At 49.3% G+C, this 26007-nt stretch overlaps 1 protein-coding gene across 8 annotated transcripts in view; it reads left to right on the top strand.

Moving 5' to 3' along the window:
- Positions 1-25555, top strand: part of VWA5B1 (von Willebrand factor A domain containing 5B1) — a 69627-nt gene extending 44072 nt beyond the window's left edge. For 7 of the 8 annotated variants that reach the window (XM_073233330.1, XM_073233329.1, XM_073233331.1 and 4 more), the window contains 12 exons: positions 88-202; positions 1593-1778; positions 3631-3778; positions 4565-4755; positions 9185-9386; positions 9849-10163; positions 11918-12055; positions 14962-15090; positions 17130-17204; positions 17831-17900; positions 18335-18452; positions 20013-25555. In XM_073233330.1, the coding sequence (XP_073089431.1) occupies positions 88-202; positions 1593-1778; positions 3631-3778; positions 4565-4755; positions 9185-9386; positions 9849-10163; positions 11918-12055; positions 14962-15090; positions 17130-17204; positions 17831-17900; positions 18335-18452; positions 20013-20480 (2155 nt within the window). In that variant the 3' untranslated portion in view covers positions 20481-25555. Of the gene's footprint in view, positions 1-87; positions 203-1592; positions 1779-3630; positions 3779-4564; positions 4756-9184; positions 9387-9848; positions 10164-11917; positions 12056-14961; positions 15091-17129; positions 17205-17495; positions 17755-17830; positions 17901-18334; positions 18453-20012 lie in introns of those variants that run through there. The other variant, XM_073233332.1, reaches the window with a different exon arrangement.
- Positions 25556-26007: the final 452 nt, after the last annotated feature.

Consider the following 26007-nt stretch of genomic DNA (forward strand, 5'->3'; position numbering starts at 1 on the left):
CTGGCTCACGCTCTCTCTTGCTGCATCAGGAGACAAAGATGGCAGAGAGAATGGGAAGTAGCGGCCTCTCTCCTCCCCTTTCCCCAGGTGCTATAGCTTTGGAATTGGATCCAACGTCTGCCACAGGCTGGTGAAAGGGCTGGCAACTGTGTCCAAGGGCAGTGCTGAGTTCCTGGTGGAGGGGGAACGACTGCAACCCAAGGTAGGGAGCAGGGCCTCAGTCTCTTCTGGGGCTGGAACCACCAGGCTCAGACCAGTCACACAGAAACTCAGTGATGGAGCTGGGATTTCACGAGGCCAAGTCTAAGCTTTCCTCTAGGCCACTCAGTGAGAATCAGAGGTGGAGGCCAAAGACAGGCAATGCCCGGAGCACATACAGGACACTGGATCCCCTGTTCTCCTGCCACTGAATCACATACTCCTTCCCCTCCTGCGCAGGATTAAAGCTCCTGGACGAGACGCTATCTTTATGGATATGGGGTCATTTCTTGCCATGTTCCAGACGATAGATAAATGGTGGCTCGGAAGAACCTAAAGGGTCCAGAAATCTGGGAGATTATAGTCTTTTCTCTACTTCCTGTACAATTGGCATCAATAAGCCAACTCAGAAAATCCCTGTGTCAGTCCAGGTCGTCCAGGAACCAAAAACAGAGCTGGTGTTAAGAGCACAAGAGGTTCACTGGGGGATAATGTCTGTGAGAGAAAACAGAGGAGAGAACAGGAAGGACAATTCTTCAGTCCGTGATGCAGTCACACCTGGGGAAGGAAAGGAGGGAAGCAGGGTTGGGCAGGGAGGGCCTCACACTGCAATGCAGGCCTGGCAAGGTCTCAGCCAACCCAGCAGGGAGCTCTGTTTCAGGGTGAAATGCCAGGCACCATTATCCCTGCCATGTCCAGTGGTCGTCTGGGGGCTTCCAGGGAGTCGTGAGGTCTTGGTTCAAAAGCTGGGTCTTGCATTTGGAGACTGTCACCTCATTGCATTCCTTGCAGCAAAAGGGCACTGCCTTTCTTGAAGGGAGATTTTAGAGTGATCTTGCATGGCTGTCACAATCCCCAAATCAAATCATTTTTCTCTAGCTTTTCAGTACATTTGAAGAAGTCAACCTGGGTGACGCTAAGCCACAGCTGTCATTTATTGAACACCTGCCATGTAGCAGATACTTCAAATCCATATCTCAGATAGTCTCCCCAGCTACACTGAGAGTTGAGAATTACTAACTTGCTTTAACAGAAGGGAAACTGAAATCCAAGAAGATAAATTAACTTGCTCAAGATCACTATCCAGTCCATGTTTTGACAGAAACTTCCTGTGTACCAGAGCTTAGCCCTACTTTGAATCTTGGTTTTTCTCATTTACAAAATGTTAAGCTTAGAGAGGATGACAGCAAAGATCTGCCCCACCTCTGGCATTCTAGGAGTTCTAGGAAGCTCAGAGGCATGTTCACTGCGGGGCAAGCCACCCCAAGGCCTATTATCCCTTCTTCCCTGCTCACCCCACCTCACGCTCATACCCACATGGTCTTTGTGCTCCTCATCTGTACATACCCTTGCTCACACATCCCCTCAACCTGTGTTTTGGCCCTGCCCAACAGATGGTTAAATCCCTGAAGAAGGCCATGGCCCCAGTCTTGAGTGATGTGTCTGTGGAGTGGGTCTTCCCTGAGACCACCGAGGTCCTGATCTCACCTGTCAGCACCAGCTGCCTCTTCCCTGGAGAACGGTTGGTGGGGTATGGCATTGTGTGTGATGCCTCCTTATACATCTGCAATCCCAGATCTGTAAGTATCTTAAAAATTCCAACCAGCACTGGGGGTCCAGAACCCTGCCCACAAAGCTGTCCGTAGCTGGAAAGACTGTTCGTGGTAGCTAGGAACTAATTAGATCTGGGTTTTCAGTAGTTGCCAGGCCATGAGCTTTCAGTCACGATGACACTACGTGGATAAATGCTACCACCTCGATATGTAGTTCTCAAGATCCCCTGCAGCAGAAGCACTTGGGGAATGTGTTTAAAATACAAAGCCCTAGTTACTAACCAACTGAATAAAAATCTCTGGGGTTAAGGCCCAGGAACCTGCATTTTACATTATCTCCCCAAAGTGATTTTGATGAACAATATAATTCAGAACAACTGTACTCAGATTTCTTTCCTTGAGCTCTCTAATCAGGTCACTCCTTAGATGAGTTTAGGTTTCATTTACACAGACAGTTCTCTAGTATGTAGTGGCAGAAGTGAGATAAAGTGAGGAATTTCTCAAAGGGAGGTGGAATTCATGCTAAAAATAGGGGGATTGCCTGAAGCTCTTTCCTCACCCATCTTCCCTCTTTAGTGATTCTCTCCACTCCTCCTTGAAGGACTTACCATCTTGTTTTGTTTTATTTTTAAGCAAGAGTCACAAACTCAATACCTAGAGGGTATGGGTAGGCATAAAATGAATGAAATGGACTTGTAAAAATAAAAGGGGCAAATGTCATGACAGATAGCAGTTATCACTGAGTTCATAGAGAGGCAATAAGGAGTGGTGAGGAATATGACAAGCTGTAAGCACCTGCCCTGTCTATCTCGGGCAGCTCCTACTCAGCCCTAATAAACTGTTGCCATGCAGGAATGTGAGCCCTGTATTAAATGTGTTACTAATCTTTCAAGAGAAGTTAGAATTTTATGTGAAATTTTTGAGTATTTTAGAGTATTATGGGATCTCTTAAGAACCATAGTCTGCAAGGCAGCAGATCTTCAGTAGACCCTACTGATAGAAAGGACTTCAAATCATTCTCCTTAACCATGAGATTGGCAAAGACTTCTCTTGTTACTAGTAGGGCTGTTGGGTGAAGCATATACTCTCATATATTGTTGGTGTAAACAGGACTTGCTCTCCTGGAAAACAATCTAGAAATAACTAATGAAATTAGAAATAGATAACTTTTCAACCCAGAAATCCCTCCTAAGAATCTAACAGAAATGGATTTATGTCCAAGGATGTATTGTAGCATTTTTTTTATGGAGGCAAAAATAAATGGCCACAAGGTGAATGCTAAACAATAAGGGCTGGCAGAATATTGTGTAAATATTAAAAAGAATAGTTGAGATGCAGGATTTCCAAAATGTTTAAGTGCAAAATTTCTAGATACAATAAATGTAAGTAATATGGTCCAGTTTCTGGAAAACAAAAATGACTCCCAAAATTGATTTCAATAAATAAAACATAAGGGTTTTTTGGTCATTCTATATATGTTTTGAGTTATATAATATACTATATATCTATATGTGTATATATATATATGTTGTATCATGGAGAATGGAATGGAAGAAACAGATGGTTCATTTTGTTAATTTTGGTTACCTAAATTTTGGAGACAGCAGTGTCATTTAGAAATACTTTAAAAATTTTTAATAAAGATGACAATTAAAAATATAAACAATAGAAGTGATATGAAAAGTCAATTCCATTCACCATCTCTTAAACAGAAGTCTGCCTAAGTTTCCCAAGCAAGCAAAAATCTTTCCCATTATTCTGGAAAAATAATAACGAGCTGGAACCTCCACCACCTACTCTCACATCCCTTCATGACCTGTAGATGACCTCCCTGACATCTAGCTTCATTCTCAGCCCTCTTTTCTCTCCCTCCCGTCAGGAGTCTGGCAGCTCTGTCTTCTACCATGCACAAGATGAGGGGACCAGCCCAGACAGCAGAGACTGTGCCAGGAGTTTGGGTGCACCCTTCACCCTGAGGCAGGCCAAAGACGCCCAGCCATCTGGCGAAGACTCCACCACCAATCCTAGTTAGTCTGCTGCTCTTTGTACTTCACTCCCTTCTCTAGGGAGGCCATTATTTCTACATTTTACTAAGCACTTACTATGTGCTAAGCACTTTATACAAACAATCTTACTGAATAGGGCAGCTGTAGAGGTAGCTACTATTATACCTATTATACAGATGACAAAACTAAGTCTTGGAGAATTTAAGCAAAGTGGCTAAGGTCATGGAACTTGAAAGAGATAAGAGTATAGATAAAGGGTCTAGATCTGTCTGTCTCCAAACACCTTCTTTATGGTGTTCATTTCCACTCAGAGGGTATTTAACTGATCACCTACTAAGGCTAATAACTGAGTGCAAAGTGGAATATAATTGGCCTTAACTCTGATAGAAAGCAGGGACAGGGGCCACAGGAAGCTTAACAAACTGTGGGGGTCCCAGGGAAAGGCACATCTGGTAGAGAATATATCAACAAAGGTATAATGAGGGCATTGGTTCTTGGAAGTGGGGAGAGAGGAGATTTCAGACAGCGGAAACTGACGGAGCAAAGATGTGGAGATGTGGCATTTAGAAAACGCATACATAATTGGTTACTCATCTAGTAAGTTTGGAGCACACAGTACCTTGGAAAAGGAACAGAAAAGAGAGAAGCTGGGTAGAGAGATTAGGGTCAGATTAGGCAAGGCTTTGAATGCCAAGTGAGGTGAGGCAGCCGGTTATATTTCAGTAAGCAAACGGGAAAACTCAAGAAGTTTCTCTTTCCCTCACTGTCCTCCATCCTGATGGCTTCCCTATCAACACCCCTGCCCAGGTCTGGACCACTCCCAGCGACGGCGGGCATATAGCGCCAACCAGATCACCGCCCGCAAGCCCTCCCCAAGGACCCCCACAGCCAGTGACCCCACGGTGGCTGCCAGGAAACACCCACTGAGGAAAGCTAAGCTGCAAGACCTTACCAACCAGCCCAGCCCAGATGCCCTGCAGTGGCAGATTGATTTGCAGGTACTCAAACAGGGCATGTTGGAGTTGGGGGAAGCCATGGGTGGGGAAGAGCTCGGTCTCCCGCTTCAGCCACAAGGATGGGGCCTGTCCACAACTTACACTGTGAAGTGAGTGACTTCTTACTCCTTTTTCTGGACGGTCATCTGCCTGACCCCCAATAATATTAGAACCTTCATGATAATGATACCCATTGGTCAATGACATCACCCATTTGTCTGCACACGGCACTTCCCAGTTGGCAAGGAGCTTCCCCATCTACACTCTCATTTGATTTTATAGCATCCCTGGGAAAAAGAAGTGTTCAGGCTGGCTGCCCCCACTCTGTACAGATGTGGAAATTGAGGGGTAGAGAGGTAAAGTGACTTATCCAGCATCACACAGCCAGCCAGGAGTTTACAACCCAGGACCCTCTGCCTGCAAAGCCTTTGCTTCACCCCTCCATCACACTGCACCTTCTGCAAATCGCAAGGGTTGTACACTCACCTGGGGCAGAGATCATCTCAGAGTTACAGCTACGGGAGGACCAGCCCTGCACTGTCCAGTTAGACGAGGGTTTCTCAGCCTCAGCACCATTAACATGATAATTATTTGTTGGCTGTCCTGTCCTGTACATTGTAGAATGTTTGGAAGCATCTCTGGCCTCTATTCACTGGATACCAGTACCACCACCACCTCCAGTCATAACAATCAAAAATGTCTGCAGACACTGCCAGATGTCCCCTGCGAAATGGGGGGCAAAATGACCAGGTTGAGAAACACTGTCCTAAACCAAATTGGTGTTGGTATTATCTGCAGGCCTAATCCCATTTTCTTACAAATGGGCTTTTTATGTGGCTTTGTCATTGTGAGTCTGTAGTCCCACGAAAGCAGCTTTTCACTCTCTCAGTCCTACCCACCTCCTCCATCTCTCCCCGCCTGCACATACACTCCCGAAGGGCAGAGACACTGTCACCTTTTCCCTGAAAGCCCTCCTCTGTGTTTAGCCAGGGCTCCTCCATGCAGATGGAAGACACTGATCTTGGAATCAGTGACTTGACTCTACTCCTCAAACACGTGGCTTAATAGCCTGAGTGCCAATTTCTTCATGGGTGAAATGGGGAGAATAGCTTATGCAGATGAGTTAACATCCATCAACAGATGTTTATTGGGAGCCCATTGTAAGTGGAGGACTCTGGCAGGCATCAGCCGGTAAGACAGGAAGTGCCTGGTACAGCCCCTGGCGCACGGTAGGTGTTCCTTAAGCGCAGCTCTGTTGGTGAGACCTCTGGGCAGCTTGGCCTCCTTCTCTCTCGCTTGCTTCTGGCCCGTCTTGCTTCTTTCTCCCCATCCTCTGCTTGGCTTCCCCATCAGTTGGATACTCCCCAACACACTTGTGCAAATGTACACACATGTGCCCTCACACATGTACACGCTCCCTGCAGCCTCTGGCTGGGTGAGGGGCTGAATCTTAGACTAATCGGTTGCCATGGCAACTGCCAGCTTCTGTTTCTCAGTGCGGTGGTGATGGTGGGGGAGGAGGGAAGGGAATTCCAGTCTCTGATGGGGGAGGGAGAAAGGCATCCTTCAGGATGCAGAAGCCCTGGATGGGTACCAGCTTTCGCTGAGGTCTTATTGAGAGTGACCAATCTCTTTCTTCTTCCACACCCTTGTACCATCTCCGGGACCTCAGGTCCAGAGGAGACAGGAAGGAGAACCCCAACCCCTGTCCCAAGGAGCCTGCTTCTAATGGGGAATCACAGTCCTCTTCCCAACAAACAGTTGATAGGGATGAAAAAGACCCCATGATTAACTTTACCTAAAAAGACTGAGAGGCAGTTTTTCTCTCTGTTACACCCAGGAAGTGCCTTGGCTTCCCCACCCCCTCTCCCTACAAGCCATGTATGTGTTCCCAGAGGCACAAAATTCATTTTTAACTAATTTAATATTCTTTAATTACAAAATTAATACATAACTCAGGGTTTGCAATAAAAACCTTCAAACTCAAGTCAGGTATGAAGTAATCATAGCATCCCTCTCCTGTGCCCAGAGCCACTTGTTTTTAAGTATTTCCTTCCAGAAAAACTTCCTGCACGCATGCATATACATGCAATACACATGTTTTGAAATATCGCATATGCAAACTAATGTCTGATTTACTTTTTTAAAGTCTTTTTAATACAGTAAAAAATTTTAAATATAGTCCTTTTTATATACAGTAAAATTTCTCTTTTTGGTGAACAGTTCCGAGTTTTGACAAATGCATATAGTCATGTAACTACCACCCCAATCAAAATACAGAACAGTTGCAAATCACGTTTTTAGTTTTATCTTGGCCATCTTCCCACATTGGTATGGAGCCATCTGCCTCTTTCATTTCAGCGTTGTGTGGTGTCCCACTGCACGGCTGTACTGTAACTTATTTGCCAACCCTACTGATGGACATTTGGTTTCCAGATTTGTACTTTTACAAATAATATTGCAGCAAATATTATTTACATCCTTGCATACTTCCACAGGATTCCTAAAAGTGGAATTGCTGTGTCAAAGGAGCTTGTGCATTTTTTTATTAAGATGTCATTGATATACATATGATGGTTTCGCATACGTAACACAGTGGTTCAACATCCACCCATATTATCAAGTCCTCTCCCCCTCTGTTGGGGTCACTGTCTGTTAATGTAGTAAGATGTTATAGAGTCATTAATTGTATTCTCCATGCTGTACAACTGTCCCTGTGACCTAGACCTATATTGTGACTGCGGATTATAGTGCCCCTTAATCCCCTTCTCCCTCCCCACCCACCCTGCCCAACCCCTCCCCTTGGTAACCACTAGTCGCTTGGGTGTCTGTGAGTCCACTGTTTTTTTTATTCCTTGTTTTGCTTTGTCTTTATATTCTACAAATGAATGAAATAATTTGGTATTTGTCTTTATCCACCTGACTTATTTCATTGAGCATAATGCCCTCCAGCTCCATCCATGTTATTGGAAATGGCAGGATTTTTCTTTTCATGGCTGAATAATATTCCATTGTGTATATGTACCACATCTTCTTTATCCATTTATCTATTGATGGATATTTTGGTTGCTTCATATCTTGGCTATTGTAAATAGTGCAGCAATAAACATAGCGGTGTGTATGTCTTTTCAAATCATAGATCTTGTTTTCTTTGGGTAAATTCCTAGGAGTGGAATTACTGGGTCAAACAGTATTCTTACTTTTAGTTTTTTGAGAAACCTCCATATTGCTTTCCGCAGTGGTTGAACCAATTTACATTCCCACCAAGACTATAGGAGGTTCCCCTTTCTCCGCATCCTCTTCAGCATTTGTTGTTTCTTGTCTTTTGGATAGTGGCCATTCTAACCGGTATGAGGTGATCTCTCATTGTGGTTTTAATTTGTATTTCCCTGATGATTAACGATGTGGAGCATCTTTTCATGTGCTTGTGGGCCATCTGAACTTCTTCTCTGGAGAAGCTTATGCATTTTTAATGTTGATAGCACATTGCTAAATTGCTCTCCCACCAACATTCCATGAGAGAGAACCTATCTCTCCATTGACTGCAATGGATGCCATCATTTAAATATTTGCCAACCTGGAAGATGGGGAAAAAAATCATAACTGAATTTTGAGCAATGCTTGTGAGGCTGAGCATTTTTTCATGAATTTTTTGGATACTTTTTCTAAGAACTTCTGTAGATGTTCTCAACCCATTTTTCTGAGTTTATTCTCCCATGCTTTATCAGAGCATTTTCTTGAAAATGTTTTCTGTCATGCATGTTGCAAATATATTCCCCAGTTTATCCCTTGCCTTTTCACACTTTTTGTCCCAGCACAAGAATAAACAGATTAAATACACAAAACAGAACAAAAGTCCAGAAATAAAGCCAAATAACTTGACAGCTTTGTCAGGATAGAGGTGGGGAATTGATAAACCCTAGGGACTCAATGAATGAACTGTATTCAGTAAACGGTGTTGAGATTTGTACTATTCAGAAAATCAAGGAAAAGGCTGGTTCCTATTTCTTTACACCAAAATAAATTTCATATGAATCAAAGATTTAAACAAACCAACAAAAATAAAATCACAGAAATTCTGTAATGTTTTTGAGTGGGAAAGACCTTTTAAGCATGACATATAAAAAGATAATTTTAAATGCACAGTTTTGAGCTTTATGGTAAAAAAAAATAAGTGGGTTTAGAATACTATCCATGGTGCGTCATTTTCCATGGTTTTCCAATGGTTTGGACTTCATCCATACTTCGGGCTTATTTATTCACGTTGCTGTTTCTCATGGTTAGTAGGAAGCACGTAATTTGCCCTTGGGTGCTGCTGGGCAGTCAGTCTCCCAGGAGGAGCCAAAGTGCCCAGGCAGAGCTGGGGCTGGGGGTGCAGGGAGGGTCCAGTCACCAGGAACTCAACCTCCTCCTCTTCCTCTTGTACTCCTAGCCCTTGCTGAACAGTGGCCCAGACCTGAGCCAGGGCCTTAAACTCCGGGGCCCAGGAGCCCGCAGGCCCTCTCTGCTGCCCCAAGGCTGCCAGCCAGCCCTGCCTTCCTGCCGGGAGTCCCAGGCCTGGAACCCCATGAGAGAGCTGGATTTTGGGTCCAGCCTGAAGCCTTCCTCAGACAGACGCAGCCCTGGGGACCTGGGTAAGTGTCAATAGGGTCCAGGATCTGACTGGGGAGAGGGAGGAACCCCTGGCTGTGGCCTAGCTTCAGATGACAGCTCAGAGGGCAGATGCCTGCCTCTGTGCCCTTGGCGGAGAGGGTAGGTCTGCTGTAGTCCAGCCGTCCCTGAGGACCTCACCGACCCCTCTTTCCCAATCAACCTGGCCCTTGGGCTGCCTGTGAGGCTCCCAGATAATCCTCCCTGCAGCTGCATTCTGCACCCAAGGGTCCTGACGCCACCCTATCTCGCTCCCTCAGGTCTGCCCCACTCTTGGACAAGCCCATGCCACCGCAGCTGTCCTAGGGAAGGAGCTGTGTGTTTGGGGTGGGAGGCACTGTACTTGCTGGGGGTGAGGGGAGTCTATCCTGAGGGACGATGGCCCCTGGGGGTTGGCCCTCTGTCCTCCGGCTCAGGGCACCGCCCTTTTGTCCCTCTGCCTGCAGAGCCGTCTCATCACTCCTCAGCCTTCGAGACCGAGACGTCCTCGGACTGGGAGCCCCTGGGTGAGTCGGAGGAGCGGGTCAGTCCCGACAGGCCCGCTACCCCACGCCCCGTGTTGGGCAGGGCCGTTGTCAAGGGCCTGCGCGACAGCCAGAGTTTCCAGTGGGAGGTGAGTTTCGAGCTGGGCACCCCCGGCCCCGAGCGCGGCGGCGCACGCGACGCCGATCTGTGGAACGAGACCTTCCACCAGCTGGCGGCCCGCGCCATCATCCGCGACTTCGAGCAGCTGGCGGAGCGCGAGGGCGAGATCGAGCACGGTGAGCACAGCGGCCTGCGTCCCCCACCGCCTCGGGGCTCCGCCCCTCCCCGCATCCGAGCCCCGCCCCGCATCCGGGCCCCGCCCCTCCTCGCAGCCCGTCCCACCGGCCCGGCCCGCTCCTCCCCGCCTCTGAGCCCCGCCCCGCATCCGGGCCCCGCCCCTCCACTCAGCCCGTCCCACCGGCCCGCCCCCCCCCGCCCCGCCCCGCCCCGCCGCCGCTGAGATCCCCTCTCCTCGCCGGGTTTCCTTCCCCTCCACGGACCCGCGGCCCCGCCGCCGCCCAGCGCTCCACCCTCCTCCCACCGCGGCCTCTAAATGCCTCCCCTCACCCCTAACACTCTCCTCCTCCCACAGCGCCCAGACTCCATCCCCTCCTTGATCTGCCCCCCTCGCTCCGCCTCCAGACACCTCCCTCTCCCCAGTCCAGGGCTCTTCTACCCCCTGCCACCCCGCCTCGTGATCTGGTGATCCGTCCTCTCCTACCTCCTTCCCCTCTGCTACAGGCCCCCCACTCTCCACACTTCCCAGGGCTTCTCCTTGCAGCGCTCCCTGTAGAGCTCTGGAACCTGGGACAGCTCTATTCCACCTGCTCCCAGGACCACACCTTCCCACAGAACCCTGTAGACCTAGTTGGTCCATTCACTCCCTCATCAATGCCATTTATTGAGTATGGATCAGCCAGGGGCCAGACTCGGGGCTGAATGGCTCAGTGACCACCATAATCCCCAGTCTCCCTCATACATGCTGCCACAGACTAGCAGAGCAACCGACGTTAATCAAATAGTTAAACACACAATTGAGTCCATTTGTCCTACGTGCTACTAAGAAGAATTACAGAAATTCAAAAGATTTTATAACAAGGATGGCGGGGAGCTAATTTAGTTCAGGAATTGTGGCAAACTCTCCTAAGAAAGTGACTCCTGGGCTCTCGATGGAATACATCTGGAGAATAGATAGATACAGTTATAAATAGAGAATATATTTAGCATTTATTAGAGGTTCATGCTTTATTGATACAATAATATCATATTGTTTATATTTTATATTATTTATATTTTCACATTATATATGTATATATATATATATATACACACACACATATATGGGTTTTTTTTCTTCCCATAAACACCTCACCTTATACTTCACAAAGCGTTTCTTTGTCCCCTTGGCACATCACATAGGCCTCTGGAGGCCACCAGCCATGGACGCTGCCCACTCTTTCAATGGGAAGAGCTTGGGTCTGGGGGCCAGACCATCCTGAGTCCTGATCTCAGGCCCATTACTAACTCACTCTGTGACCCTGTGCCCACCACTCTTCCTCTCGGGCTCTCCATCCTCTCTGCAGGACTGTCCCAGTGGTCCCCACCCAGCCAGGGACCCGTGAAATCCTGCAGCAAGGATCCCATCGGACAGTGGCAAAATGAAAAGAGAAAATACAGACGCCATAGAGGGTTCTGTTTTCTTAAAAATAACACTAAAGTTATTTAAGGGATGTAACTGTCTTTTTATTCTTAGATGTCTTACCTCTTTTACATTAAAATGTCCTTATTTTATGAAATGATGGTAGAGATTAATAACCGTAGGTTTTTAAAAAAATGTCCTTAATTGGCAAGGTGGCAACCTCTTGATTTTAAGGGCTTATTAAATCCCAAAGATGGGGACTCCTGGTCTAGCCCTCCTTTTAGCTGCCGAACCCCCCTGTTGGAGGACTTTTCGAGTCTCCGCAGTGACTGCCAGCTCCTCCCTCCGCAGGGTCTGGCCGCCGCTACCAGATGAATGCCGTGCACACCAGCAAGGCCTGCAACATCATCAGCAAATACACAGCCTTTGTGCCTGTGGACATGAGCAAGAGCCGCTACCTGCCCACCGTGGTGGGGTATCCCAACTCTGGTAAGGCAGGTGTGGGCAGCCAGGCATTCCTCAGGGCCAAGCAACCCCTACGGGCTTGAGGAGGGGTGCTGGGATACAAAGGAACACAGGCCTGCAGGGGCGGGGGGTACAAGGAATGGCCTAGAAGCAGAAAGGCCCCCAGTGGATGGTTTGGCCACCATGGGGTGTGACACATGAGCCCCCATCCCACTGCTCTGCAGTCTGGGAAACCATCCCGCTCCCTCTTTCGCACCAAATAAATATGACGTTTTTGTATTTTTCCAATTGGGACTATGAGGTGTGCTCACTGTAGAAAATTCCAAAATCTAGAAAGACATAAAATAAATAAAAGCAAAAGGAATGACAGCAATCCAAAGATGAATACTAATTACCATCCTTCCAGACTTCTCTCTGTGGGTATCTACATGTAGAGAAATCAAGACAGATAATTTTGCATGGATTGGATCATACTAATATGTGCTATATTTTACAAAGTACCTTTCCGTGAAGGTAAATCTTTATCATTTTCAGAGCTGCAGTGTATTCTACTGCAGGGAGCTATCACCATCAAATAGCCAATGAGACAGTGTTCCAAAACACTTTATATATATTAAATGATTTAACAACTTGGCAAAGCAGATACTATTATTACCCCTATTTATGTCCCGGCCCGCGGGACGAACGTGGAGTGTACCGGAGACGCCTGCAGAAATGAGACAAGCAAGAGACACAAAGAATGACCAGCAAGACAGGATGTCTGATCAAGCTGGCGAAGTTTATTGTTTACAGGCTCAATTTATATAAGTAGCAAGTAAGGGGTGGGTCAGGAGATAACTGGACTTTAGGAGGCGCCGGCGGGGAGGTGCAGAAGGGTGATTGGGTCTTGGTAGGCCCTGACGGGAACGGAGGACTCGAAAGAGAAGCGGGGGGGTTGCCATTCTGGGGGCGGGGGAGGTGTTTCTTGCTTAACAAAGGACAGAAAAGGCACATGCTGTGAGGTAGCCCAACTGCTAACTCTGACTTAGAAATGCAAATGTTGCTAGGTAAATTAACCCCAGCTCTAACCTAGGAGTTCACTAAATGTTCCTCTTAGTGATAGGGGAAAACTTGTTTCCAACGTGTGGATGGGTTCATTGTTGCTGACTTTATAGGCAAGATTTCCAGCTGATTTTACAGGAAAGATTTTTACTCAAAACGTTGCTGTTGTCTTAAGGCTCCTGTGACCGAATCTGCTTAAAGGCCCACAGATTTGCTCCCAACATATTTACATATGGGAAAACAGAGGCAGAGGAGCTAAGTAACTTGCCCACAGCCACACAGCAATGAGAGGCAGAGCCAGCCTTTGAATCCAGGGGCCTGGCTCTGGAGTCTCTGCTCCCTCTCACCCCTCTCCGCTGCCTCTTAAACTTCATCAGAACCTATTTAACCAGCCCTATTGTTATACCCTCAGTTTATTCCCCTTTTGATTATTGTCAGTTATGCTGCAAAGAACATCTTTGTGCATCTGTCTGGTTATCTCTGCAGGTTTAATTAACCCTTAGAAGTAAGATTGTCTGTACATTTAAAAGTGGAATGTAAGTTAGTTAACAAAGTGACCCTGCCCCAAAGCTTATTCAGATGCCTGCCCTTGCCAACACTGAATATTGTTTATCTTTCTAAATCCTGCCAGTCTCATAGGTAAGAAAAGAATCTCTTGGGGAATTTATTTAGGGTTTTTGGTGAGGTATTATTCATATGTTTATGAATTATATGTCCTTTTTCTTTCCTGAATGACATTTTCCTGTCCTTTACAGCTCCATTTTTTCTTTTAGCAGACCTCAGGAAGGAATTGTGTTTGGGAACAAAATACGCCTCTCCACATTCTTCCTGTTCCCCCACCCATTATTTTTTTGTGTATCTTTGGTACCAAAATAATCAACAACCCATTCCCTCCCTTGCTTAACTCTCCCAAATGTTCGCATTTCATGCTCTGGTCAGCAGCCCAAGCTGTTGCTTCACTGGGCCATTCTCAGTGACCGTCATTGTCATCCCAAACTGCTCCTCATTCAGGGTGTCTCTTTCTGACCATTCTCCTAGTGTCTGCAGCCACAGCCTGGGAGGTTTGAGGACCTAGCCCGTGTCTTAATCCAAGTCCCACAGCTGCCTAAGACCTGGATCAGCTCTCTCCAAAATGTCTTCCAGGAAACTAGAACCATGATTCCATGTCCTGCTAATGGCCATTCAGCACAAAAATAGGGAATACCGGATTAGGAACCGTGGATCAATTAAAGCTCAAAAGCTTTCTTTACTGCATACTTCTCAGTGCTTTTAGCATCGTCATATACTTCAAGAGGCTGAGAATGGACCATACTATGCAGCTTCTTCAAAACTTATTTCCCAATACAACTCTTCATTTTTTAAAGGAAAACCTTACAGACATGGTGTTCTCTGAGAGTGGGGTTTCCCAAAATACACTTCAGTGCGCCATAGCTTCATCACTTCCATCCACCCCCCTTTGGTGACACCCTGGACTTCAGGAGCCTGTCTTGTGGGAGGAGAGCTGGGACCTGGGTCTCTGAGACAGCACACTGAGAGAAGGAAAGTGGCACGTTCCTGAAAAAGCCAGTCTTTTAATTAACTAGAAAACTGCTACTTTCTGAATATTATCTCAGCCATAGTATCTACCGGGCAAGGTAGTTAGTTATATTACCAGATAAGGAAAACGAGGCTCAGAGGAGTTAATACCCCATCCAGCTACTAAGAGATGAGACTGGGCTTCAAACCCAGAGCATCTGGCTCCAAACCTCATGGTCTGACCTTGGACAAGGCCTTCCTGCCTTCGGATGATTGACAGATGGAAGCCAGACTCCCTGCTGCCAACCTTGGGGAAGGGGCAAGACTCTGGCATGATTGTACCCATCTAACCCCTTCTTTTCGAATTCACGAAGGTGCATTTCGTATGGCCAGCTCTCAGGTCCTGACCCGACAGTGGAGGAGCACCTCTGCTGGCTTTGGACGGTCCCAGACCATGCCCAGGGAAGACTCGGCAGCAGGAGACGGAGTATTTCACAACCTCAGTAAGAGCCACCTGGGGCGTGTTCCAATCCTGAGCCCCTGAGTCAGGGCACCACATGTCCACGGCCCCGGAGGACTCTCTCTGAGTCTGCATCATGGGCCTTTGCAGGGCCACGGCAAGGCCAGGCCTCCTGCGCTCTCTGAGGATGGGCAGAGGGGCTCAGCATGGCCCAACCAAGCCTTGCTGAGAAGGCTGCCCGGAGCCAGAGAGCAGCACAGTCTCCCTGACCACGTGCCACACCGTCCCACCACCGCTCCCCTTTCTAGGTCCGCCAACACTCGGGGCTGTTCCCTGCCTCCAACTTCTGAATTCTCCCAGGCACCAAATGCCAGGAAAACTAATAAACAAGGGAAAAGAGCACAAAGAGTAGTTCCATCTGCTTGGGTCCCACCATCTGCTTCTGTCAGGATTCCCAGCCGTTTCCTTCCTGCCTTCACCTGATTTCATTGTGTCTGCAGCTTGGGTCTTTGAAGATCCATGATTTGACCTTGTGGGGACCTTGCACTAATTCACAGGATAGCTTTAACCCTTTGTGTCCCGAATGTCTGAAAGTCTTTCTGTCCTCCTAAAGACAGCCTGACTGTTGTACTAGTGCTAACCTTTTCCTTCATACCCTCACGTGTACGGTGAGGATATCCTGCCTCCTTCTGTGCATGGGAAGGACACCAGTGGTCCCACCTCACCACTAGCCAGACACCCAGATGAGAGCAATTCTTTACCCAAGGGAGCAGAAAGTGCTTACAGACATTTCTGGCTTTAAAAAGGAACAGTGTGAGTGGCAAGAGGAGCTTTTCAGAATTAAGGAGTTCTGCCAACTCTGTGGTCCTTCAGAGCCTCCAAAACCAGGGGGGGTACCCCTGAGCCAGGCTGGGCTCAGGGATTCCTTTCCGCCCTTTCCTTTCTTCATAGCTCAGCTCCTGCTGGGGCCCATGGCTGCCATCAAAATCACAAATCCTTCCCTTTCCATTGCCCTCTGATTCGTGCCCACGTGTCTACACCTTCTAAGCTCTTACTCAATCCCAAGCCCTTTCCCTCCCCAAGGATGACAATGGCTAACACATACCGAGAGTTCTCTATGAACTAGGCACTGTTCCAATCACCCACGACTCCTCACAACCAACTGAGAACATTTCTTTTATTTTCTGCATTAAGAAATTGGGAAATTGAGGCTCAGAGAAGTTCAGTGACTCACTCAATATCACACAGTTGATACGTGCAGAGCCACAACTTGAACCCAGGCAGTCCCTCGAGCACTACGTCACTAGTTTACTCCGGCACCGCCCCTGAGCACCCAGCAATAAACAGAGCTTCTTAGCCCTCACAGCGCTACTAATGGTCTCCCAGGAGAGACAGGGCTCTGATGAACATCGTCCCTGAATACAGTTCTCTTACAGTATATTGCCTTTGAAATCTTCCACCCTTGAAATGATAGTCATACCAATAATTACCCTGATTATGCATTTTAAACTACATGCAATTATTGTCCCCATTTCAGATGGGGAAAGTGAGGCTCAGAGCCCCTGACAAGTCAGTGCCATGTTCTGACTCCTCCTGGAGAGCTGGCATGAGCCCCTCCTTAGTAAGGCACAGACCTGGTGAGCAGAAGCCCACCTCTCTCCTCCCCTAACCCCACCCTCAGGCCTCTGATGCTCCTGATTCCCTGCTGGTCCTGCAGCTCGGGGATTAATTGAGCACTTACCAGGGGCCAGGCACTGTGTATTACTTCATTTAATCCTTACAACCACACTGCAATCTAAATACAATTATCCCAACTGGCTATCGTAGCTTACAAAGGATGCAGCTTTCGCAACGTCACACAGCTAGTCAGTGGGAGAGTCAGGACGTGAACCTAGGCGTGTCTGGCTTTTACAGTGGGAAATTGGTGGTATGTTTGGAAGATGAAGCCCCATCCAAGCAGGGATGGAAACCCTGACCTTGCTCCCCAGCCCATCCCCAGGTATTCATATAATCACTCTCCCTGGGGAGATGGGCTGTGAGAAAGGGGCGGGGCTCAGGCCTCCCTGGCTTCTCATGCTGTAGGTGTGGAGGACAGCCTCGCCACGCCCTTCAGCGAGACCAGGTCCCCAGGCCGTGAGAAGTATGCTGCCTCTGAAGGTGAGTGGGCATCGGTTGGCTCTCCTTTTAATAAAGAAAGTGATATTGACTGACTGTTGGGCCAGGAGGGTGTCTTAGGCCAACAAAGTCCTCGGAGGCTCATTTATTCCTCAGAACATCCTGGTGTGAGATGAATAGGAGTACCCCCAATTTAAAGATGAGGAAACTGAGAGTCAGAGAGGTGAAGTGACTTGCCCAAAGTCACACAAGAGGCTGGCAAGAGAGCTAGGTCTGGAGTCATGCCTCCCAGTGCCCAGCTGAGGGACCTTTCTACCATCTCACTCTGCCTAGAATCCTCAAGTGTGTACCAGGAGGGAAACCCAATGCCCCCCTTTCGGGGATAAGAGGAGTGGATGTAAAGCTGTTACTGCCAAAGATAACCTTCCAGAAGATGCCAGGGGCCGCCTGTCAAGGAAACTCAGAGGCCTGTTTCTTTCCCATGAGCCCACCTTTTTCACCCGTCCCCATACCAGCTGGGTCAGAAACTGCCTTGCAGCCTAATGGGCAGTTCGGATCCCTGGAGATGTAGGCAAGCCCCTCTCTGGGCCTCTGTTTTCCTAGCTGGGCAGTGAGTGTCTGGGTAGGGTCATCTGTCAGGTTCCAACTGTCACTCTGTGGCTCCCCAGGTCCCCTGCGCAGTTTGGCCACCCACACGCTCTCTTCCTTGAAGGCCTCAGAGGCTCTCTTTGGATCCAGGTATATGGGATTTCCAGGGGGGGACACACAACTGCCACCCATTTTCCTGGGGCTCTCCCTGGCTGGGAAGGTCAAAGGCAGGCCCATCCTGACATTTAGACAAAAACGAACAATCTGAAATGTGCACGGTCTCTGTAAATGCGAATCCCCTGGGAGGCCTAGTCCTACGACTGACCGCTGTGCTGGGTGAGCATACAGCATTGAAGAGTGTCATGAAAAGAGCACGAACATGCTCCTTATCCAGGCTGCTGCTCGCCCACCAGGTGACCCTGGGAAATCCCCTCCCCACCGCCTCAGTTTTGCCAGCTGTCAAATGAGGAGACTGGAGGAAGCCATCTGTCAGATCCCCTCCGGCTCTGACGTTCAGGGGGATGGGATGACCAGGGACACCACAAGGGTGACTCTGGTCATTCTTCTGGGTTCTACCCACACAGGATGAATCTCAACAAGTCCAGGCTGCTGACACGAGCTGCCAAGGGCTTCCTGAGCAAGCCGCTGACTAAGGCCCCACAGTCAACCCCAGGTAGCCAGAGCTTCGACTATGTCCCACTGGTAAGTGCCCAAGCCCCCACCCCTCCGCTCCAAACACCATGCCCATCGGCCTTCCGGTGAGCCTCCTGCCCACCCTCCCACTCCACAAGGGAAAGAAGAGCTAGATCTTCTGACCCAGCTAGCCAGCAGGGCAGAGGGAGTTTGCCTGAGCCCCCCACCCCACCAAGCCTAAGATCTAGAAGTCTTGCTAGAAGCCAGCACCAGCATCATGAATATTCTTGCAATCTGCTGTCTTTGCTTTAAAAATTCACAGAAATTTTGCATTCCACTCCACCCTCTATGTGTGTCTGCTTTTCAATACATAAAAATAAGCCTTGAAATGACTCACAAGCGAGTAAAATTAACACCCCAGGGACATGCACTGTGTTTAGCAGGTGGCTCTGAAGACGCCCCAGCATGCTGTGGCAGAGTTAGAAGCCCAAGTCTGGAGTAGGCGTCTCTGAATTGAGCAAGGGACACTGGCCCTGCTACATGTGGGACCCAGTGGGGCTTTGGGATCAGAGGTGCTAGAAGGAAGGACACAGTCTGAGCTCCGCTGCACGGCTCTCATCCCTGTACACCCAAGTGCATAGTCACTGTGAATTTCCAAATATCCAGGACAACAGAGCACTATGCATGTATTCACTCAACAAGTATTTGTTGAGCCAGGTGTAGTGCTAGACCTTGGGAGACAACCTTGAACTAGATAAACAGAGTCCCTGAGCTCATGGCACTAAGTTCCAATGGGGATGCAGACAAGGAACTGGACAGCTCTGATCCGTGGGCACTGTAATGGCAGAGGCCTGAGGTTTGGTGGGGAGGAAAGGGGTGGAGGACACCTACTCCAGGCTTGAAGTCAGGGAGGAAGGGCCCATGACTTCTGGAAAAATGTAATGGCAAAGCCAAGACCTGACACATGAGGCGTCATGGCCAGCAGCCACGAGAGGATAAAGAGCTTGGTGGCCGGAGAAGGGGCTTTGAGGGGCAAGTGTCAAGTCCACATCTGAACATTTTTGTAATCAGAGTTTGGACTTATTCTAAGTGAAAATTGAAGCCACTGACCTGATGGCCTCGAAGGAGTGACATGATCTGTGCCTTACAAAATCCCCTCCCATGCACCAAGGGTGCAGGAAAGATGGAGTGGTGGGGAGGGGGCAGGGAGGGGAAGTAGAGGCAGGGACATGAAGAGGCTGATGGCGGATGACAGAGCTGTGTAGCATGGAAACCTGTTGGGACTTGGAAACTGCTTGGCATGGAGGGAGGAAGAGAGAGGTGAGCTGCTCAGAGTCTGCTGGATAGCAGTGGACAGTCCCAGTGGCCAACCTCGGCGCACCTGCCAGGACAAGAGGCAGGTTTGGAGTGAAGGTGTTGATGCGTTTGGCAGGTGCTCAGTTCCGTGTTTCTGTGGGAGAAAACATGGAGAAGCTCGGGTGGCCTGGGTATCCCGCAAATCCCCCAGGCAGGCAGGACAAGCTGGGGAGGATGAAAGGGCGGGCTATATGTGGACCCAGACTTTTGTGTGGCCTGGGGTTCCACAGGTTAAAAGGTTTGAGGCCCACTGAGGGGCTCTCCCATGCACAGGTGTCTCTGCAGCTGGCCTCCGGAGCCTTCCTGCTCAACCAAGCCTTCTGTGAGGCCATCCACATCCCCATGGAGAAGCTCAAGTGGACCTCGCCCTTCACATGCCACCGAGAGTCCCTCACCACCCGCCAGCCTGAGTCTAAGACCCCGAGTCCCCACAGCTTCTCCCCAAAGCCACTGGCAGAGGGCAAGCCGGGCTGGGAGCCCAAGGCTGTGACAGAACACACAGGGAAGCTGTGGGCTACAGTGGTGGCGCTGGCGTGGCTGGAGCACAGCTCAGCCTCCTACTTTGTTGAGTGGGAGCTGGTGGCCGCCAAGGCCAACTCGTGGCTGGAGCAGCAGGAGGTGCCGGAGGGCCGCACGCAGGGCACACTGAAGGCTGCTGCCCGCCAGCTGTTCGTGCTCTTGCGGCACTGGGATGAGAACCTGGAGTTCGATATGCTTTGCTATAACCCAAATTATGTGTAGTCGGGGGAAGGGAGGCTGGAACAGCGGAGGAGAGGGAGGGGACCGTTTTGGCCTGGTTGGGGGAATTTTTGAAGCTGTAGCCAATATATTGGTTGCTAGAAAGAGCCCTGGCCTGACAATCAGGAAGCCCGACTTCAGTCCCAGTATTGCTACCATCCAGCTTTGTGACTTTAGGTCACCCCTGCCCCCTGCCTGGGCCTCCATTTCCTCACTTATACAATAAGTGGGTAAGGTGAGGGAATTAGTCCAGATCTCTAGAAGGTTCCAAGGCTCCTTTTTCTGCTCAGACATGCATGCAGCAGTGGGGTTTACAGCCAGTAAATTCAGGGGGGTTGGAAGAGAGAACACAATTTAAACCTGAGTTCTCTCTGGAGAAGGATTTCATGGGCAATGCCCCCCTCAAATAAAAGTGTAGATGAGCGAACCCAAAGGCTGCAGATAACCAGACATGCAAGCTTGCATCTAGGTACATGGAGCCCACCTCTGGCTGCTGCATTGTAGGATAGGCACCTGCTTCCATGGTGATGGCCCAAGACCCCCAAATCCCATGTATAAACCAACTGGAGAACTATACTTTTCAACAATTTACAAAAGAGTCCCCCAGGACTCTTTCTTTTGGCTTGGAAGCCCTTAGTATACTTTAGCATTGGTTGACCAATTATTTGTGACTTTGTACCTAAGAAGAGGAGGTGGTCAGGACAAAGAGGGCACCCTGCAAGCTGAGATGTTAGAATTAATCTACAATTTATGCAAAAATAGTCCAAAAGAATAGACATGGTCACAGAATTCAGTGGAGAAAGCAGACAGCAACTTAAATAACTCACACACTTGCAGGAACTGTGCAATGTAAACTCTATGCTTGGGCTGAGGGGCTAGAGAAGCACCCAGCATCAGCTGCATTCTGGGACAGGGGGTCCTCTCTAGCCACAGAATACTGGAAAGAGGGGCCTTCTTGGCAACAGAAAACCATGCTTGGCTGCAGTGCACTGGATGGGAGCTCCACTTGGGAAGCATGACTTATTTAATGAAATGAAGACGTGCTGCTTCAAGAGTCTTTGCCCCCAGGGACCTCTCCCTCTCAGGCCCACTTTGTGATAGCTTTGGTGACAGGTGTATCCCAGCCTCACATTCCCTGGTGGCTGTACCCATGGAGACTCCCCTGGAAGTGGATCTGGACATCCCCAAGGAAGCCCACCAGCTTGGAACCCCAGGCTGAACCTCCACACCCTGCACACCCACCTCTCCAAGGCCTTAGCCCTCCACATCAAGTGGTCCCCGTGGGTTTCGCAGCCCTGGGGCAAAGTCCCCACAGATATTCCCCTTCAGGCAGATCTGGAGGACTCTATGGATCACACTGACTGTAAAGGACATGTGGGCTCTGGCACACAGCCCAGCCTCACGAAGACTAAAATGCCAAGTCTTAGCAGTGGCAAGGTGGGGGGAGAGGGCCTCCAGCAGAAGGCCCATTGGGTATTGAGAAAAGGCAGCCCCAGCAGGGTGGGGTACCTGCCCCATACAGTCCACCCCTCCATGCCAAGTCCAGCTATGCCACCACACTTCCCAAGAGCCGCTGTCCCCACACAAGCCCTCCTGAGGCTCTCACAAAAAGCCAGTGATCCATCCCCCAGGGAGGGGAGGAGGCTGGAGACTTGATATGAAATCCCATCTATTGCATGGCTGGCTGACCTGCTTCAGATTCACTGCCTGGGGAGGACCCCAGTCACCAACACTGTGGCCACCACAGCCCTGGAGGGAAGCATACCAGTCTGGGGTGCTGGCTCATAGTCATTACTCAAAGTCAAGATGGTGTGACTGCACTTGGTAACACTACTGCAGCTATGCAGCCAGCAGCCCCAGCGGCAGCCTGAGGAGGGCGGAGCATGGCATCCCCTGGTTGGCCCAGTGTAAATGGAAACATTGTCAGGCTGAGACTTGGAATCCCTAGCACTAGTTTGGGCAAGTGGCTTCCCCTCTCTGGGTGCCCTGGAGCCAGAGGGTTTCCCTGCCCTGGCATTCCCAGATTCTCTGCCTCTGAGATGTTTCCCTGTGTTAGTGACCATGAACTTGCTGTAATTGTCTGTGTGACCTTGAAAAAGTCACATGGGGTTTCTGGGCCTCTCTCCTTCTCTAACTAGAATAGGTTGGACAGGGCTGACCAGCCTACCAATTAACCTGATTGTGGGTCTCCAGGCTCAGTGTGGACAATAATCAGGGATCAAGGTGGCCCAGCATGTGCCCAGTGTGGAACTAGTGCTGTAAGACACCTGCAAGGAGTAATGGAGAAATCCAGCAAGGCAGTGGGCCCACAACCCGCCTTGGGAACCTCCTCAGACCCCAATCTGGTAGCAGCTGCTGGAGCTCTGGACAACTTGGATGCGTAAGCAAATTGTGGACCTCCACACTCCCTGGCTCCCCTGCCCAGCACCCAGAGGTGCAGAGGAACAAATCCTCATTGATTTCAATAACCCAAAGGCTTTGGGGGATATCAAGATGAAAGATATTTTTTAGTGGACTTCAATGATATAGAGAAGACATGCAGTCTTAGGAATCTGCTTCCAGGATTACCAAACAGAGAATGGAAGGAACTAGCTTTAAGGAAAAGATAAGAACCTTCGGTGGCTGGCATGCATATTAAAGCTGAAATAGTTTGGAAGGTTCTCAAGTAGGTGAAACATTGCCCCTGCAATTGGGATTAATTTGGATTAATCTAAATTCTCTGTTAAAGTAGCACTTGCTTTCTAAGTCAATCAAAGGGACATTTAAGCCCTGCCTGACTGAAGAATGAGAAGAGTACGATTGCCTAATGGCACTTTAGAGGGAAGAACACTGAGCCGATTGCTGAGGAACTCTAGTGTTGGCCTAAACTCCACCAGTGGGCTGTGTGACTTTTGGCAAGTTGCTTGCTATCTCTGGGCCCCATAGATCAGCATGTCCAGCATTATTCTTTGGTTCATGTGTGAACTGGCAATTCATGAGAAACTGTCTCACCTGCCAATATGTTGGGAAAACACTAGGCAAACATTTATTTAGGTCAGAGTGACTCAGTTGTGTAAATATGTAAGTATTCATTCAAGTGTACTGTCAGTCTCCAGTAAGGTGGCTCAGGAGGTGGCTCTCCCTGTGTTATTCCATCGGGAAATGCTGGTCTACATCTCTCAGAATCCTTCGGGCACTGACCTTCAAAAGGCCTTTATTGATTACCTACTATGTGCCAGACACCATGAGGTAGCATAGTGAAATATCAGGGGGTGTTCTTCTCCATTTTGGAGCTTGCTGAGAAGCATCTGAAGAAAATCTGCTCCAGGAACCATCTCCCCACTCCCAGCTTTCCAGGTGGGTGTGTCTTGACCAGCCCCATCTCAAACCTGTGGTCCTGCCGTCTGTGAGTGTGGCCTTACACGAGTGCGTTCGGGCACCGTGTACACTGCAGGCCAGCCCCCTGAGCCGTCTGTGCTCACCGAGGCGGAGAGTAAAGGTGAGCTGAGCAGTGCACGGTGCTGTGCTGCCAGAGGAGCTCCCTATGTGGGCCTCCTTGTCCAGGCGAAATGAGGGGGTCCCTGCAACAAAGTGGCCCCCTGGGTCCAAGCTCCTGCCACACAGAGAGGCTGAGTCCGCTCTCTGAGACCCCTTAGGAGAGAGCTCCAGGTCCCGGGAAAACGGGAGCCTGTCCTTAGGCAGACCTACACCACACTAGTAAATAAGCAGCATCGGTTTCTAGCCGGCACTTGTTTTCCAAGCCTGTCCCCTTCCTGTGGACAACGTGAGTGACATCTACGGCCCTCCACGGCCGTGACTGATGGGGTAGCTGGTTCTCAGACTAGCCTCTGGGTGTTTCCACCCATGCCTCAGGTGTTCGAGAAAGCAAGGGTTTCTTTTCCTCCCTTCCAGCTGGTTCACCTGGAATGGCCATCAGAAAAGGCTTCTGGAAGTTTCCTCTAACTCCTGACTTTCCCTAAACTCCTATTGGTCTCTACCCTTACTTGAAGACTTTCTTCCTCTCTCAGCTACTGTTCCCCTCTTTCTTCCTTGGCAGGGACTCCCAATGAAAGGACTTGAGAAAGGGTCTCCCCCAGTCTGTGCACAGCCTCCCCCTGGTGAATGGGTGGCAGCTGTGAACCTGGCTGGCTGGAGCCCATGTGACACTCTAGCACCTGCCCTTGTGGGGTCCAAGGGCTGCCTCTCACCACCTGCACACTGGAACACCTCCATGTGGTCCCTGGACACGATGCATTCTGCATCCGTAATGCCCTGGGAAGGGAAAGAGAAGGGCCTTGCTACCCCAGGCATAGGTTGTGTGTTCATTGCCATGGCATCTGAAGACTTTTTTTAAACCAGCCTAGCAGGGACTAGAGAAATCAACCAAAAAAACGGGCACATTCCTCAGCTGTAGCATGCTCTGCAGGGCCAGTGTAAAAATAACCAGGGCAGGGGTCTGTGCAGCACTCTGCAGCTGGATAATCCAATCTGCAGAGATGGATCCTAAGGCCAGGAGCTTGACAGGATCTCCTGGCCAGGCCCCCGGCCCCCTACTGTGGAGCTCCCAGACCCACATGTTCTCCCGGCCTCCAGCCTGTTGACTTTAGCTCCCAACGACACTGCCTCCCAGGTTACCTGACAAAGTGGGACTCTCCTGATCATGCTGCAAATCTCCTTGGCTCGGAGCCAGCTGTCTTGAGCTTACAGCTGCTTCCCAAGGCAAAGCGCCTCGTCTCAATGTGGCCAAATGTGGTGACACACGTGGTGTAGTTGCACTGTTTTGCCCAAGTGGCTTTGGCTCAAGTGGCATGGCCGGTGCTTGTCCCCCTCAGAGCCTCAAGTGCCTAAAATGTGCTGCCCCAGCCCCTTGCCTGCTCACCTGTAACGTCTCCACTGTGCCCGTGACACTTCTTGTTCTTGGAATACATACCACCTTTTTGCCCAGTAGCCAGTTATGTAGACATTGTGGAAATCTGGGACATCAGCCAACTCATGTCCACCAATAATTAGCAAATCATGCCCTGGGGCTTATTTTGGTGGCTACTTTTGTCTTAGGCTTTTAGCTCATAAAAACTGTTAAACCTGATGATATGACAAAATTATACTGTGCCTGCTCTTTTGTTCTCAAAGCTGATACTTGGCGTTCAAGCTAATGGTTCAGTGATCTGCTTGCCCCACTGAGTGTGGTCAAATCTGTCTTGGTTTGGGTTCTCCTCTAGGGTGACCCACTGAGGGGTGGGGTTCCAGGATGTGGCACTTTCAGTTCAAAACTGGGACAATCCCAAGAAAATCAGGACAAGTTGGTCACAATAGTTTCCCCAGAAGCAGAGCCTGAGATAAGGATTCAGTGCAAACAGTGTATTTATGTGATCCCAGGAAACACCCTTAGGCAAGCAAGGAAGTGAAATAGTGACACGAAGGACACCAGTAAAGGGAATGGTGTGAAGCAGGTGACTACTATGGGTGTGGACATCATCCCACTGGAGAACTCTGGGAAACAGAGGAGACACACACACACAAAGCTTGCAGTGAAGGAAGGGGGGGAGTGTTG

The sequence above is a fragment of the Manis javanica genome, chromosome 4 (assembly GCF_040802235.1).
Source record: "Manis javanica isolate MJ-LG chromosome 4, MJ_LKY, whole genome shotgun sequence".
Lineage (NCBI taxonomy): Eukaryota > Metazoa > Chordata > Mammalia > Pholidota > Manidae > Manis > Manis javanica.